At 47.3% G+C, this 15,141-nt stretch overlaps 1 protein-coding gene across 1 annotated transcript in view; it reads right to left on the bottom strand.

The window, feature by feature from the left end:
* Nucleotides 1-287: 287 nt before the first annotated feature.
* LOC306829400 (teneurin-3) overlaps nt 288-15,141 on the bottom strand; it is a 132,061-nt gene continuing 117,207 nt past the window's right edge. The window contains exons 20-28 of the mRNA XM_079352443.1: nt 14,900-15,132; nt 13,167-13,321; nt 8,956-9,839; nt 7,348-7,523; nt 6,672-6,907; nt 5,813-6,109; nt 2,745-4,356; nt 2,057-2,187; nt 288-1,516 (exon numbers count right to left, since the gene is read on the bottom strand). Of these exons, the coding sequence (XP_079208569.1) occupies nt 764-1,516; nt 2,057-2,187; nt 2,745-4,356; nt 5,813-6,109; nt 6,672-6,907; nt 7,348-7,523; nt 8,956-9,839; nt 13,167-13,321; nt 14,900-15,132 (4,477 nt within the window). The 3' untranslated portion in view covers nt 288-763. The remainder of the gene's footprint in view (nt 1,517-2,056; nt 2,188-2,744; nt 4,357-5,812; nt 6,110-6,671; nt 6,908-7,347; nt 7,524-8,955; nt 9,840-13,166; nt 13,322-14,899; nt 15,133-15,141) is intronic.

The raw sequence follows: 15,141 nt of genomic DNA, 5'->3' as shown, positions 1-15,141 counted from the left end.
AGACCTCTTGCATAATTTACAAAACATGGTGTCCCTGTGCTAACCCCCCCCCCCCCCCCCCCCCCTCCCCCCACCCACCCAACAGAGTCTCTCATTCTGTCACTGTCCATCCCCCCACACAATGAAGACTGGCTATTTAAACATGAAAACGGTTTGTCTTTTTTGTCTGGTTAAAAACCCCTCAGAGAGAATGAGACAGCTGGACGTCGGTCAGTTTACAGTGCTGAGTCTGATAAATACATGGTGGCTGTTTGGGGAGGAGATCCATCATGTCACCAGTCTTTGACTTTTAAAAACAAAACTTTTTTTTTTTTTTTTTTTTTTTGGAGTTTGTCGAGGACTTTGTTTGTTCCTGCGGTGTCAAACTCTCCGGCCCGATGTAAACATTTCTCTAGCTCTAATAAGACGTTCTGTTGAGCCAGACTCTTCTCCATGGAAATCAAAATAAAAGGAAGGAAAATAAAAACGGCTAAATATGATAACTGTTCCCAAAACACCACTCTTCCTCTGCTTTAGAGTCCAGAGTCCAAAAGACTTGTGCGACAGAGGAAGCGACCTGTAATTGCCGTGTTAAGGCTGGGTGTAGTTATACATTTACTCTGTAGTCCCGAGGTCACAATGCACAGCATTGCCATTGACCCCTTGTATTTTTATTTTTTTATTTTTTTTACAAAAACACATGGACACTCAGGGTACATACAGCAACCTTTGATGACAGCTGCTCGTCATTCTGTCTCTTTGGCAGAAAATTCACCTCGTTTTGTTACCTTTTCCCAATTTCACTTTGCCGGAGGAAGTTGATGTTGTTAGCACTGTCTGCTAATTCTGGATACTGCTCAATGGAGAGCACATAGTACCCGTCATACCCCAAAACTTTTCCACTACTCAGAAGTTGCCTCTTCTCCCCCTCTGTCCAAGGTCGGACCCCCTCTTCGCCATCTCGCACTCGCTGCTGTTCTCTCGCCCACGCGCCGGCGAGGGCGCGCTGACGAGCGAGCTCAACCACCCTGGCTTTCTCCTCGTCCACCGTGGATCCATAGCGGATATGCAGAGCGAGACTGCCGGCGCGAATCTCCACGTCTGCAAAGCGGCGAGTTCGACTATCCATGACGGTGGTGGACTGGGAAACAGTCACATTCACGCCATTCTCCAGAGTCTTGTGTCCACTGGTGAGGTGCATCGCTGCCAGGTCGGCGTCCGGAAGGCCCGGCTTCACAAAGTAGTGCGTGTCGCGCCCTTCGATGGTGAAATGGAGGTCCTCCAAATAGAAAGCGTTGTTGAGGATTGTCGCCACCTTGATGCAGTCCTCGCCGGCCACGTTGAGTGTGTGAGTGTGGACGCTGCCTTTGTAGATGGCAAACATAACAGCTCGTCCAATGGGAGACATCGCCGCCGAGAACCACAGCCAAGACTTTTCACCTCTGCGACCTCGAGTGAGGTGGACTTCTGGCAGCCGCTCGAATGACAAGAGGGAATGGGCTTGTCTGGTTACTTCCTGCTGGACCCCAGAGATAGACTGTAGGAAAAGTGCAGTGAAACGTTAACGCCTGAACATGGCAGAACCTGACTTTCCAGGCCATTTAGAACCAGCTACTGCTCTGCCTCCGGAGTTTTTCATCCCTGTCTAATATAATGGTGTTTTCAAGCTGTGTTCTGCAGCCAAAAGTAGATAAATCCCCCATGACAATTTTACAGCAAGCTTTTTTTTTTAGCGAAGGCGTCAGACCAAGGAATCATAAATAGCTTCAAAAGATGGTTTTAACAGCATGTGTCGTCGGACAGTGTTAAAATGTGTTCAACTGGTGACTCCAACAACAAGCAAGAAACTACTTTTTGCTTAGTGCGCATATCATTATGCAAATAACACCCAATTAAAACTGATATTCAATGAAATACATAGCACTCCAATTAAGCGATGGCAGCTATAATGTAGTGATGTGAGAGAAAAACAATGTAATTTGTTGTCGTCTGTCTGAGTCTCTCCACTCGTCGGCTGGAGGGGAATAATTGTTTTTTTCTGTTCTGTATTCATGAGAGATGTTTGAGAGTTACCCACCGGCAGATCGTCCCAGCGCTGACTCTTCATCAGCTCGTAGGACGGCATGCTTAAATCAAACTTCGGGACCGGATACCCGGGGATGGTGTTGTGAAGATGAAAGCCAAAGGTCACAAGCCAGCTGTTCACATCTGTTTGAGGGAAAGAAATCAGAGACAGGAAGTTGTAAAGGTCTCATATTCGGCCCTTCTAATTTATGTGTCTCTACTAAAATACGTTCACATTCACTAATGTTTGAGTAAAGTGTCTGTTTTCATGTCCTCTCTCATCTGTTTCGCTCAGAATCTCTCGCACTAAGGGTCCCCAAGTCTGATCTGATTGGTCGGTCAACCTGCTCTCTCGTAATTGGCTTCGTCTCGTCATATTAAGCTTTGTTCTTGGATATGTCCCGCCCCTTTCACCACACTGGGAATGCTTTTCAATGAGGGGGCTAAGGACCGAGCGTTACATGTGGCTATTGCTAATGCTAACATGAGGAGCAGACACGGAGCAAAGAGGATGCACAAGACAAGATGCCGTCGGTGCCTTCAACATCGCCTTTCTGAAGAGTTGAAAGATTTTTCAACTTGAGCGCTCAACATTTGAAAAAAAGAAACGCTGCAGCCTCTCGGCCTTATATGTTGGAAGATCATTCGCTGCAGACTCTAATCAATCATCATCAATAACAGCATGCTGTGATATCTCTTACCTGCAACATACTCTCTCAGTTCATGGACTTTGCTGATGGGGTTGTTATTTCTGAACATGTACAGATTAAAAGGAGCTGGTTCTTTGCCAAGTTTCTTCCAGGTAGAAACGTCTGGAATGGTCCACCTTCCAGACATGATATCGTAATCCTGCTCCCCGAAGTGCAGCAGTTTGGTCAGGGGCTCATAAAGTCCTCCGTGAAACCCGAGCACAAGCTGGAAGTCTGGGTTCGAGTCGAAGTAGATCTCGCCGTACGCCGTGTACTGGAGCTGTTTGACCAGCAGGCCGTTACTCGTGAAGATGGCCAGAGGCGTGCCGGTGTTGTCGCAGGCGATGTAGAACTCCTCGCCGCTGCTGATCTCCATAGCAAACAGGTGGCCTTGCAGGTCATAGTAGAGCGACGTGATCTCTGAACTGGAGTGGTTGTATACATGCGTGATCCTGGCTGGGTAGCTCAGGTCTGCATAGAAGTATTGCAGGTGTTGGCCCAAGCTGGTCTTGGTGGAAACTCGGCGTCCGAGTCCATCATAGCGGTACTGAATGGTCCATCCGCTGCTCTTGCTGTAGACCCTCACCAAGAGTCCTTTGGAGTTATACTCAAATATCTCCGCTCCTCTCTGACGGAGGAATCCGTCTTCATCCATTCTGTACTGGATATCGCCCAGGCGGGTGATGCGATCTCTCAAGTCGTAGCGTAGAGGAAGAAGTCTGGCACTGTTTCCTGCGTTCAGGAGATGCAGATTTCCGTTGAGGTCATACGTGTAGCGCCACATCACTTTGTCGTTCAAGTACACAGTCTGGAGCTGGCCGTCCACGTCGTACTCATAGCTGTACTTGGTGGTGTTTGCAAAGGGGCCTATCTTGATCTCTCGCTTGGTTACTCGGCCGACGTCGTCGTACTGGAAAGTGATCCAGTACATGAGCGAGCGGAATATCTCATACTGGATCTCCTTGATGCGTCCGTGTGCATCAAAGTGCTTGGTGTAGGTCATGACTGCGGTGGATATGATCTGATTTATGTCGTAGTAGATCACCCCAAACTTCCCGAACTGTTCCACTTTTCCTGAGATGTCGTCAAACTGGTAGAGATCGATCGGTAGAGGAGTTTCGTTGATGACGCCTTGCACGCTGGTGACCCGCAGGCTGCTGTCATAGGTGTAATCAAAGCGCGCATTGACCATGCCGTCCTCACTGAAGCGGAAAATCTGCCGGTCCACCAGCGGACCCACTTGTCTGTAACGGATGGAGCAGATAAAACCTTCGTTCTGCAGGTTGACCGTCTTCAGCACGCCTGCCGTCTCGTCGTAGGTGAAGCTGACTCGGGTGCTGTCATACAGGATCTCTGACAGTTTGTTCTGCCGGCGGTACCGGTACAGAACTCTGCGCCCTGTGCCCAGGTGAGCCACTCTCAGCAGGAGGCCATCTTCGCTGTAGTCCACAGCCACCGAGGCGTTGCTCTCTGGAGGGTGATAAAGGTTCCTGTAGTAGCCCACTGAGCGGATGGTCTGCATGGTGTAGCGTGCGACGCTCGGCATGGTTACGGCAGAAAGTCGGTCCAGGGAGTCGAAATCAAATATGTACTGGCGTTGACTGTGGAGCAGGAGAACCATGGACTGGAGGGAGAAGAGAAAAAAGCAAGTATTGTTGAGTTGTATGATATGCATAATACATGTGCGACGCCAGGCGGGCGAGTGCAGGCAGAACCAGCAGATACTTCCTGTTTGAGAGGAGGATAAAACAGGAAGTGTTGACTTCGGTACTTTGAGTCAGCAGCTACAAGTTGTGCAGCCAGTCGTAAAATCTGTCAATGTAGAAAAACCCAGCCAACCCAGTCAACATACGACATTACCTCTGTTCATTTTTAACTTCCAGGACCCACAGAGAGGCGTTTCATTAATTTACAGTGTGTGCAGTTTGGAGTGCGCTCTGTCTTCTTTAGGCGTACAACCCTTTCGGTTAAAATGTCAGGCGCAGTCATCCGTAGCTACACGGAGGTTCCCTGCGCTCCCTGAGCTCCTCTCTGTGTTCCTTATGTCAGAGTGTTGACATGGCCTCGCCAGGTCACGCACGCAATGACAGGATGCACACCAGGCTGGCTCAGGAAATCTCTGCATGTTTCAACAGCTGAGCTTCTCACTGCTCTTCATGAATATACGAAAAAAAAAAAAAAACCTATTCACAGAAGAACACAGATCTATTTTTCTTTTTGAACACATTATTGTTTGCACACATTGCAGCAGTGAGGAAGGAGAGGTGTCTGGGGCTGCAGACTCGGAGACCTGAACCCAAACAAGTCCTGATAAATGACACAAATATTTACAGAAGCATTTGAATCTTTTTAGATTTCTGTCACTCAGATTGAGAAACAACGAGTAAATGTCAGTGAGAATCATCTGAGCTCTGTCAGCTGCACACACAGCAAATAGAAGAGTCTTCTGGTTTAACTCAGTATGAAGGAGTGCAGACCTCAACTCCACGTTTGGTGCACGTTAGCGTCCTCTCACTCCCTGTCTATTTAACCAATACAACAGTCTGTGGTGAAGGGAGACTCATGAGCTTTAATGAGAGGGCTCTGCACTGCACACCACGTTGGCTCCTTTTTAAAAAGATCTTTGATAAACCTGATTAGACCAAACCGCTGACCGCCGTCCTCGTTGGTGCACGGCCTGCTCCGACCTTCACCTCAGCGGGGAGGAAGTGTGGACGACAGGGATGTGAGAAGCGTCTGGAGATTACACTTGTTATAAATTGGTGCTTTACAAATAGTGATTAATTACTGAACGATTGATTCCGAACTTTAATGACAGATTTGAGGCATATCTTGTGGACACCTCTTCCTCCACATTTGAATATCTAAAGCTTGTAAATGATGCTACTTAATCTCCTGGCAGTGCAAATGAATGAGTGTGTTTAAGTATTCACAGCAGAAAGAGTCCTTATATAAACGGAGCTGCTGTTTCTTCAGGGTGACCTCATGTCAGGGACTCTGTTCAGCCTGTAGTCTTAATGACCGGCCTGCTGCAAAGTAAATGGAACATCCTGTTTCCTCATGTCAGCCTCTTTTCTCACCTGCTCCAGGTAGGTGTAACTCCAGATCTTTCCATCAGCGAACACTCTGGAAATGAGGCGGCCTTGGCCATCATACTCGAGCCTCTCCGTGGTCGGCCCTCTCTGCAGGGCGCTGATTTGCCCGCTGCTAGTGCGGCTCACGTTAACGGGCAGAAGCTTACTGCTGGGCATCCACAGCACCGGGTGGCCTGCTGTGTCGTATATGATCTTTAAGAGGAACTTCCTGTGGTCGTCGTAAATCTTCTCGGTCCGCAGTGTGCGGTCGTAATCGACTGACAGGATGTTTCGTCCGTTTACCTGTGGAAGAGATGTGAGGAGAGCTCATCTTACTGAAACTGAGAGTTTCTGTCTCACTGATAGAAAAGACTGATTATTAAGCACACTCTGCCATTGTCAGAAGATTTGCAGCCCCTTTATGAGGCTCATTAAACAGAGAGACACTCTGGCTGTTGTTCAGGTACACTTAAATCACAACCTCTCAAATTTAATAGGTATAAAAAATTACTCAAAAGGCAACGCAACCATTCAAAGTTGAGTTCATGAAGTGCCCTTAATCATAAATCTGCGTGTCAGATTCTACGCAGGAGAAATGAGTGGAGGTGTGCAAAAATGAGAGGAAGCTCTCGACATCAGGAAGTACGTGTTGATGTGATGAAAGCTTAGGACAGCTGCAGACAGAGAAAAGAAACATCTGTCCCTGCTGCGACGCTTTAATCAGACTTTTACCTCCTGCGATTAATTCCTGTCATTAATAATAACAATCCATCACTTTGTGGAAAACAAGGCCAGAGCAGCTACTCTGCTATCTGATCATTTGCATATGCAACGAGGAAGAAGGAAAAAATCCGCTGAAACATACCCTGAGTTTCCGTCCAAACACGATTACTTTCCCTCTGGCTTGTTCTTTGCGGAAGCGCCACTCAACCAAGTTCTGCCCACTCTCCCCCGGCAGGCTCATGTTGCGTCTGGCCACGGTTGGGTTTGCGGCGCCTGCCAGGATGTGTGGCTCTGTCTGGTAGTGGGTGTCCATCCCGTTGGCGTAGGTAATCCTCAGCGAGTTGTCAAAGCCCACTTGAAAGCTACTTCTACATTGGTCTGTTGATTGTAATCAAACAGAGAGCGAGAAAAAAAGAGCAACTTAGGACAGAGGCGTACGTGATTACACGCCACAATTTATGTAAAGATATTCCCATGAGAAAAACATTCAGTGCACTTAAGTCCTTAATATTCTAGATGAGACGGTTTCTGTAAAACGAGTGCAGATGAGTGATGTGCAGGAATAACTGGACCATCTGGCTCTGGCAGAGAGTAGAAACCATTTAGATACAAGGTTGATGTGTCTCCCTGTAACTCCAAACCCGCACGCCCAGAGAGTAATCATTTACACTGTCGTCTGTCAGACCCTCTGAGCGTTGATGATACACGACTTAAGCTTACTCAACATTGCCCCGGCGACCCCTCGAAACAATGACAAATAACAGCTTACAGACTCGCCGCCGGAGTCGGGGAGGGGGGGGGAGCGAGGGTGGACTTACCCTGAGCCAGAGTGTAGAAGGCACGGATGGTGGAGGTGTTGGTGGTGATGCTGATTTCCTCGTCTGACATGGAGCTCTCGATGTCCACGGTCAGAGCGCTGTATATCTCTGCGTACAAGTTATTCACCATCCCGGTGGGGAACGTCACATTCATCAGGCGGCCTTCGCTGTCGTAGCTGTTGGACAACGAGAACGTAAAATGACAAAGCATGGACATGTATGGCGGCTCGCGGTGCCACAGTGTGTTTAATCATCAGCCCTTCTATATTTGTGGAGTAAGACCGGCGACTTTGTTGTAATTAAAATGTCACTTTCCCGTCATGTTGGGTTTTCAGTGTAAGTGAGAGGCTGTCTGCATCAACCTGAGGCGCAATCCAAATATTTGATATGGGGAAGTGACACATCTCTTCAGACACCAGTTTTACTGGAATGAATTCAATTATTTGGATGATTGATATGTCATTACAGTCTCTACTGAACGCTTTGCTTCTTTACTTATCGTGGGTTATCATTTGTGGCGTAATGAGACATGACAGTGAATCACACACAGGAGAGAAATTCAACCACTGACAGGCCACTCATTGGACAGACGATCTCCTGCTAACCTCGACTTTATGGGACGTCTGATTCGTGACATGTTTTCAGGCTGGTCGGCCGTCGGTCCGAGTTGGTCAAACGTCTGAGCTGCAGTCTATGAGAGGAACCTCTCTGATTGGTTGTTTCATTTATCTCCACCTCTCGACACAGGTGCAGGAAATGCCCTTGAGCCATGCTCTCGTGTGGTTTCTCCTCATCTGTCGTCTCCGCTGCTTCTTCTCTTTTTGACTGACAACGCCATTTTCTACACTTTGACTTTCCATCAGACATTATTCTCGATGAGTTGGCGACCTGTAATACGAGCGGTGAGCGACAGCGTTGTGAAAATGGTCTTCTTGTACCCTAACAATGGACTACTGTCGTTTGTTATTTCCTGTCACGCGGGCAGATCGTACGTGGTGATTGGCCGCCGGCTGAAGTCTTTGCGGTGTGTTCAAAAAGTGCAACTTTTTGGCCAAGACGGCGACACCACTAGTTCTTTGCCGTCTGCTCGGTGTGTCGGGGCCTTTAGACAAGTTAGAAAGAAGAAGGTGAAGTAGCGTACTTTGAGTTATTAGAGTCTAACTAGGCTACACGACAGAGCTGAGGCACATTTTATAATTAGGTTTCAATTAAATGAGCCCCCTAAAGCTGTGCAGGTAAGAACCAATTATAGAGTAAACTGGTACTGAGCGGTAAGACGAGAACAGCCTCCTCATGTCTCGAGGTTTTTAAGAAAAGAATTTAAAACACTTGACGTAGATATTAGCATCACTCTCAGCTCAGTCACTGGCGAGCCTCTTCAGCCTTAAGAATCAGGGAATCCATTCCCCGGAACACTAAACTATCTGCCGCCGGGCCGAGTGGATGTGCTTACATAACGTCTGTTAGTATGCACACAATGGGAGGTGTGTTATATTCCTACAATGGGCATGTTAGGGATGCAGGAAGCTTGAGTGAATTGTGACCCAAATCCGTCTGACTTTGGGAGTGACATAAGGATTCTCACCTGCCAGTCTAAATCCTACTTACTCGTAGAAAGTCGTCCAGCCAATCTCCGACGTCTTCGTCGCCAGGAGACCGTTGTTACCATGGTAGGTGAGGAGCACCAGCTCATGGCCCTGCGCTGTCAGTGTTTTCAGTCCACCGTTGGTGCCCATGGTCAGCCAGATCACTTGGTTGTCAGGGGCAACGATCCGCACTGGCGTCCGGTTTGGATCTCTGCGGATTCTCAGAGTGTTGCCACTGCTGTCAGTGACAGCTGTGATGTCGTTTTCCGTGCTGTAGCTGAAAGAATATTTCAAGTCCCCGGTGAGCAGGCTCGCAGTGTGCTGGTGGGTGCCGTTGCTGTCAAACACATAAATCTCCTGGGCATCCGGGGAAGCCACCTCGTATGTGCCCACACTGGAAGTCAATGTTGGCCCGTTTCTAGAGATGGCCCGGATGCGGATGTTGCCCAGGTCTGCCACATAGAGGGTTCCATCTGGAGCGGCCACTAACGAAGATGGAGCATTGAGCCTGGCATCTTTGGCATAGCCGTCCCCTGTCTGGTAGCAGTCGCAGTTGGCATCGTTCTTGCAGTCGCAGTCCGAGGGAGTGCCTGCCAAATGTGTTATCTCCCCATCCACAGAAACCTTCCGGATCCTGCTCATCTTTCTCTCATCTGTCTCTGCTATGTAGATGGCCCCATGGTAAGATATGGCAATGGAAACAGCGAATTCCAGAGGGGTGAGCTGTGCCCTTTGACCACCGGCCACGCCGCGCTCCAGGCCAGCCGACGGGCAGTGGATGGGTCGGCCAGCTGCGATGCTCACTTGACCGTTCTCTGTGATGCGCAGCACGATGTTGTTGTCGAGGACAAACAGAGAGTTGTCCATTGGACTGACTGCGAGGTCTGTGGGCCACTCCAGAATCACCTGAAATACAGGACAGCGTTGGATTAATGTCTGTCACTGCTTCTTTAATCACAAGCTCCGTGACATATCTGCCTGCAACGTCTCTACAGGTGAAACGTAAAGACTTGGTACATCACACGGCGCCTGGTGCAGGAACCAAACTCGAGCTAAAAGTTGCAGAGTCGTCTCTTGTTCCATTATTCTAGTTTGGTTTAGTAGAAAACACAATCTCAACCGGCCTCAAGGAAATAAAGACTTCCATAATCACATCCCTTTTGGGTTAAAGATTAGCTCTTATCTCTTTGTGCGCATGCAGCTGATACATACATTTACTGGATAATCCTGGTCGCACTGACTGTTCACGCCTGACATTACGCCCTCTGTGTCTTCGATACATTTACATTTTGTCGTGCTGCTACGGAGATTTAAAACTTAGTGCACCAAGTATTTATTTGATTTGAGGCTTTATTAAAGTCAGTGGTGATTCTAGGGTCTGTTAGGTCTTTCATTAGCAGCGTTCATGACCGTTAGTCTGCCAACCAGCTCGCTCAGAACGCTCCGTTTTGGTGTGTGTGTCTCTTTAAATGTAATGACTCCGCCCCCTGAGTTTTCCAGTTAGACATCACTCCTTCACTAGAGAGAATAAAAATGGCCGACCTGTGCTAAAGTTTATCTCTAGTCTGGAAGTGGAGTCTATGTAGGAGATGGAGGGAAGGGTCCCACTGTGACATCACAAGGGGGGCACATTAGAAACGGAGCATTTCTCTCTGTGTTGTCAGACTCGTGCAGACACAAACAAAGGACTGGATGGATTCATTTCACTTTTGATGGCTTGATAGACACTCAGGTTACCAACATCAATGGTAAAAAAAAAAACCTTTAGAAGTGGATTTCTGAAAATATGTCCCCTTTAAAATTTGTCAGCGCTGCCTGTTGGAGAAGAGCTCCTCTGATTATAGTCACAGAAACATCCGTCACAGTGCACTTCACACCTTCCTGCTACTATGTGTGCTTTACTCACTGAACAAAGAAGGTGGACAGTTTGGCATCAATTACAAAAATGTCAATTAAGCAAAAAAAAATGAAGAGCAGTAATTGTCACATTCTGGTAAATTCAGGAGCAGATATCAGATTCCACCCCGGCCCTCTCTCTCAGTCTGCTCGTCAGAAATGTGTCAGAGAATATCACGCTTGTTTGTCTGGCCCGGCCTTCAAACACACAACTGTGTCACTAACACTTTTCAATTGTGCTTTTCCAAAAGGGTGATTAATAATAAAACAAAACTGCCTTTAAGGCTGCCACTCGTCAAACTGCACGGAGCCAATTGTCTCGCAGGGATGCCTGAGGACCGTCTCGCCAACACTACGTCTTCATTGGCTCAAACCAAATGACTTAGTAATTAGTAAAAGAAGTGACAAGCTTAATCCTTTGTCTCCATGTTCTCTTATGTGTTCCCCTTTTCAAGTCCTCCACCCACACACACACACACACACACACACACACAAACACACACACACACACACACACAAACACAAATGACTTTCTCCTTGTGTTTACATTTAAATATGTCCTCCAGCTAACAGAGCAGCAGCCTTCAGCTTCCTCCCTCACTCTCATCTTCTCTCACTTCTGTTATAACCTTTCCGTAGGACACCAGACTATTTATAAAATCTGGGGTCAGATGTTTTTGCTTCTATACTTCTTTGTGTCTACTTTTGAAGTGTTGTGTTTGAAGTGTTGTACTCCCTCTCCTTATGGAAGATGAACACTAATTAAAATGTAAATGAGTTTGTTGCTAAAAAACAAACAGCTAAAGAGCGCGGCTCTGTCTGCTGCACGTATGTCGAAGTGTTCAAACCTGATCCTGTGGCTCTTTTATTCTCAGCAGAAAAACACACTTCACAAATCTCATTCTACACAAACAGGATATGGAAGGTGTGAAGCAACATCTTTCATCTGATAAAACCTTTTTTATGTTTTTTTTTTAATCAACAGTCAAATCTCCAACTTCAAAAGGAGGGGTATTATCATTCAAACACAGGGAGGAGGAGGTGTCATGTTGAAGCTGTAAGCCATTATGTGTGTGTGTGCGAGTGTGTGTGTGTGTGTGTGTGTGTGTCTCGCTCTGTGCCGCTTTTATGTCCCATCTTTTTTTTTAAAATTTGACAGTAAATTTGGTTGGACAAAGCCGGCGGCAAGCAGCAAAGGTTTTATGTGCTGCAGCCTCTCCCCTGCTACATTACCATGTGTGCTCTAAGTGTCCTCAATCCCCAGTATCCCAACGAGCACTAATTCAGCCCCAGCCACATCAAAACAAGCCCCCCAAACTGAGTAATTATTCTTCCCTCCGCATCATCTGCCGTGACCTGAGAACTCAATAAACTCTTCATGTCTCCCCTTCCTGCCTAAATCACATCTTCCTCATGTTTTTCTCCTGAACTTTCAGAGAAAAAAAACGAAGCTCCGTCTCCGTCTCTGAGGTTTCTTCACAGAGGACTTTATATTCTTGGCGTTCCAGGAACTGGAGATTTTTTTTTCTCCCACAGATGTCATATTTTTCCCTGGATAAGATCTGTCAGTATAATGTTTTTTCTCATATTTAACATTGATATAACCCGGGACTACTGCTGAGATTAAACTCTCCGTTTTCAAAGTGCTCTGCAGAGACAATGTCACAGACTAACATCATAAAGCAGATAACAGAAAACATCTTACGATCGGATTATACAAACACAGATGCAATAAAAAAGAGTCATTCAAAACATCCCATCCATGAAACAAACAGATCGTGCACTTTAAAAACCACCATGGGGAATCGGAGACCATCACAATGAGTGTGTTGTAATGAACGTATGCCAAACTATAAATGAATAGCACTTAAACATCCAGATTCTAATATTCTTTTAAACAGCAGCCAAGGAGAGCGAGAGCGAGCATTTCCCGTTGCAATGATTGAAATTCCCAGAGAGAGAGACCAGTGTTTTTGCAATTTCAAATTTAATTGCGTAAGGATCCAGACTGACGGAGCAGCATGTAAAAAAGCTCTTTCACTTTGTAGAGGGAAGATTTAGAGAAGTGTTAATCAAAATACTGCAATAAGGTAGATTTAAAAACATGCCCCTGCAAGTCCTGCTCTCCTGGGAAAACTCCAAAATACAATATTGGATAAGAAGAGTTAGGCTGCATATGTAATGTGTAAGCTGTTATATAAGGCTGAATATCAATGATGAGTCATGGGTCAGAAAACTGGAAGAGGGGCGGGGGGGCACTAGGTGGCGCTGCAGCACGCTCCCTTCGAGCTCGCAGGCCGGGTTAACAACTGTCTGGCACTCGGGCGCACAAGTCACCTGATTTATGTCCATGCTGTTGTCGCACGTCAGGGGGCGAGCAGACGTCAGGTCGTTGGAGCCCAGGAAAGTGGACATGATGCCGTTCTGGTCCACCTTCCTGATCGTGGTGCCGTCAACAAAGTAAATCATGCCGTTCCTGTCCACGGCAATGCCTGCAAGAGAGAGAGAGAGAGAGAGAGAGAGAGAGAGAGAGAGAGAGAGAGAGAGAGAGAGACGGAGAGAGAGAGAGAGAGAGAGAGCCCTGTGATAACAGCACAACATGGCAGATATGCAGCATCTCTGCTTGCATGACTCAGTGGACAGAACACGATGGATACATGTGTCAAGCTTGCCTTCCCATTATTCAGGTCACTGCAAAAAGCACAGCAGTCAATAATTCATAGACTGCTTTTCTGCTATTAAATTATTTCTGAGGCAGAAGTGGGAAAGGCTGTATTCAGACGGTATATACGCACTTGCCGCTTCTTGCCTCTCTAAAAAAGGACCTGGGGAGACGTGGGTGACAATGAGTGGCCAGTTTTTTATTTTTTTTTATTTTTTTTTTTAGATTTTCTGACATTTTTTTGGGACACAGGCAATCATCAACAATCTGCACACCATTTGAGGAAATGAATGAGCACGGGAGCTGGAACGACAGCTTCGGCCAATTTTTGATGAAAGGGTGGTTGAAAGACAGGCGGTTGCCATGGTGACGACTGCGGGACTAAATTGTCTGAATGATTGAGTGTCAGCTCAGAGTTCTTCGTTGCAGCCGAGGCCAGTATGGAGTTTGCAAATACCAACTGGGAAAATACACGAAGGGGGCACGGCGGCGTGCGTGCTGCTCCCTGTGTCACCTGACGGCACCTATAGGATTCAATCACACCTCACATGCAGGGAGACTGTTTTTCATTCTCCACACTGGTCTGAGCGTGCGGCGGTGCTGACTGAAGGCGACTCATCCCGCCTTGCTTGGTTTTGAATAAGCTTCACTTTCAGTTCTCCCCTCACAGTCTGATTTCTTTTTCAATGAAGCCTTTAAAAGCTTCTATGGAAGGTGAGTGCTTTGGTTTGACCTGTGGCGAGGTCTGCACAAGATTGCTTTCTGCTAAAACATTGACGAGCCCGGGGAGCCCGCGGTGAATCTTTGGAAGCTCGGCTGCTCGACGCTCTGAGAGTCCCAGACAGATGAAAAGTGTCACATTTGAGCAGATTTGACCAAATGTCTGAGGGGAGAAAAAAAATAGGAGCCATCTGCTGTTTCTTCTCTGGTCTCAGCTTCCACCCACTCCATCATTAGAGTCGCTGCCTCAGATTGCCTTCACATGAGCCTCTATCACCCAGCTGAAGCTGAGCTATTGCAGTTGGCATTCAGAGCGGGCAACACTCGCACACAACAATTCATCTTGGCCTTTTCATCCAGAGGACTTTATGCAGAAGTGAGCAATCCAATGTGCTGTTTGACTGTGGGCTACCTGTTGTGCATGGTGGGCAGCAGCTTTCACTTTAAGAGTCAGATGCCTGTAGTATGCACATTATTATTATATTCCACAACATCACCTTAAATCACAGCTGTTCTTAATCTGACATCAACACATGACTCATATCTCAAACCAATCCAATAAAGGCAGAGAGCGTGCTGCCTTGGCACACGTCCCAGCGCTGCACATACATTTTAATTTTCCCGTCTTAGAGCGCCATCAGCATGCCCCGCCCCTCCACCTGAGAAGCTCATCAGTGTGTGAGTGTACCTTTGGGTCCAGTGAGAGAGGCCTCTGGTGCTTTGCCTCCATCCCCACAGTGGTTCTCATCGAAGGGCAGGCAGTGCTCCCCGGTCCCCGCCACCACCTCTGCGTTGGACTGCATGTCCTTGGTCCCCGTTAAGGTTTTGGGTCGGTAGATCCTCCGGGAGTTCGTGTCTGACACGTAGAGCTGGCCGCTCACCGGGTCAGTAGCCAGGTAGTACCGATGTGCCGGGTTGTTGCTGCATGGA

This window comes from Symphodus melops (genome assembly GCF_947650265.1).
Source record: "Symphodus melops genome assembly, chromosome: 9".
NCBI classification, from domain to species: Eukaryota; Metazoa; Chordata; class Actinopteri; order Labriformes; family Labridae; genus Symphodus; species Symphodus melops.
Note: the sequence above shows the minus strand (reverse complement) of the source record. Positions and strands in the feature narration are given on the sequence as shown.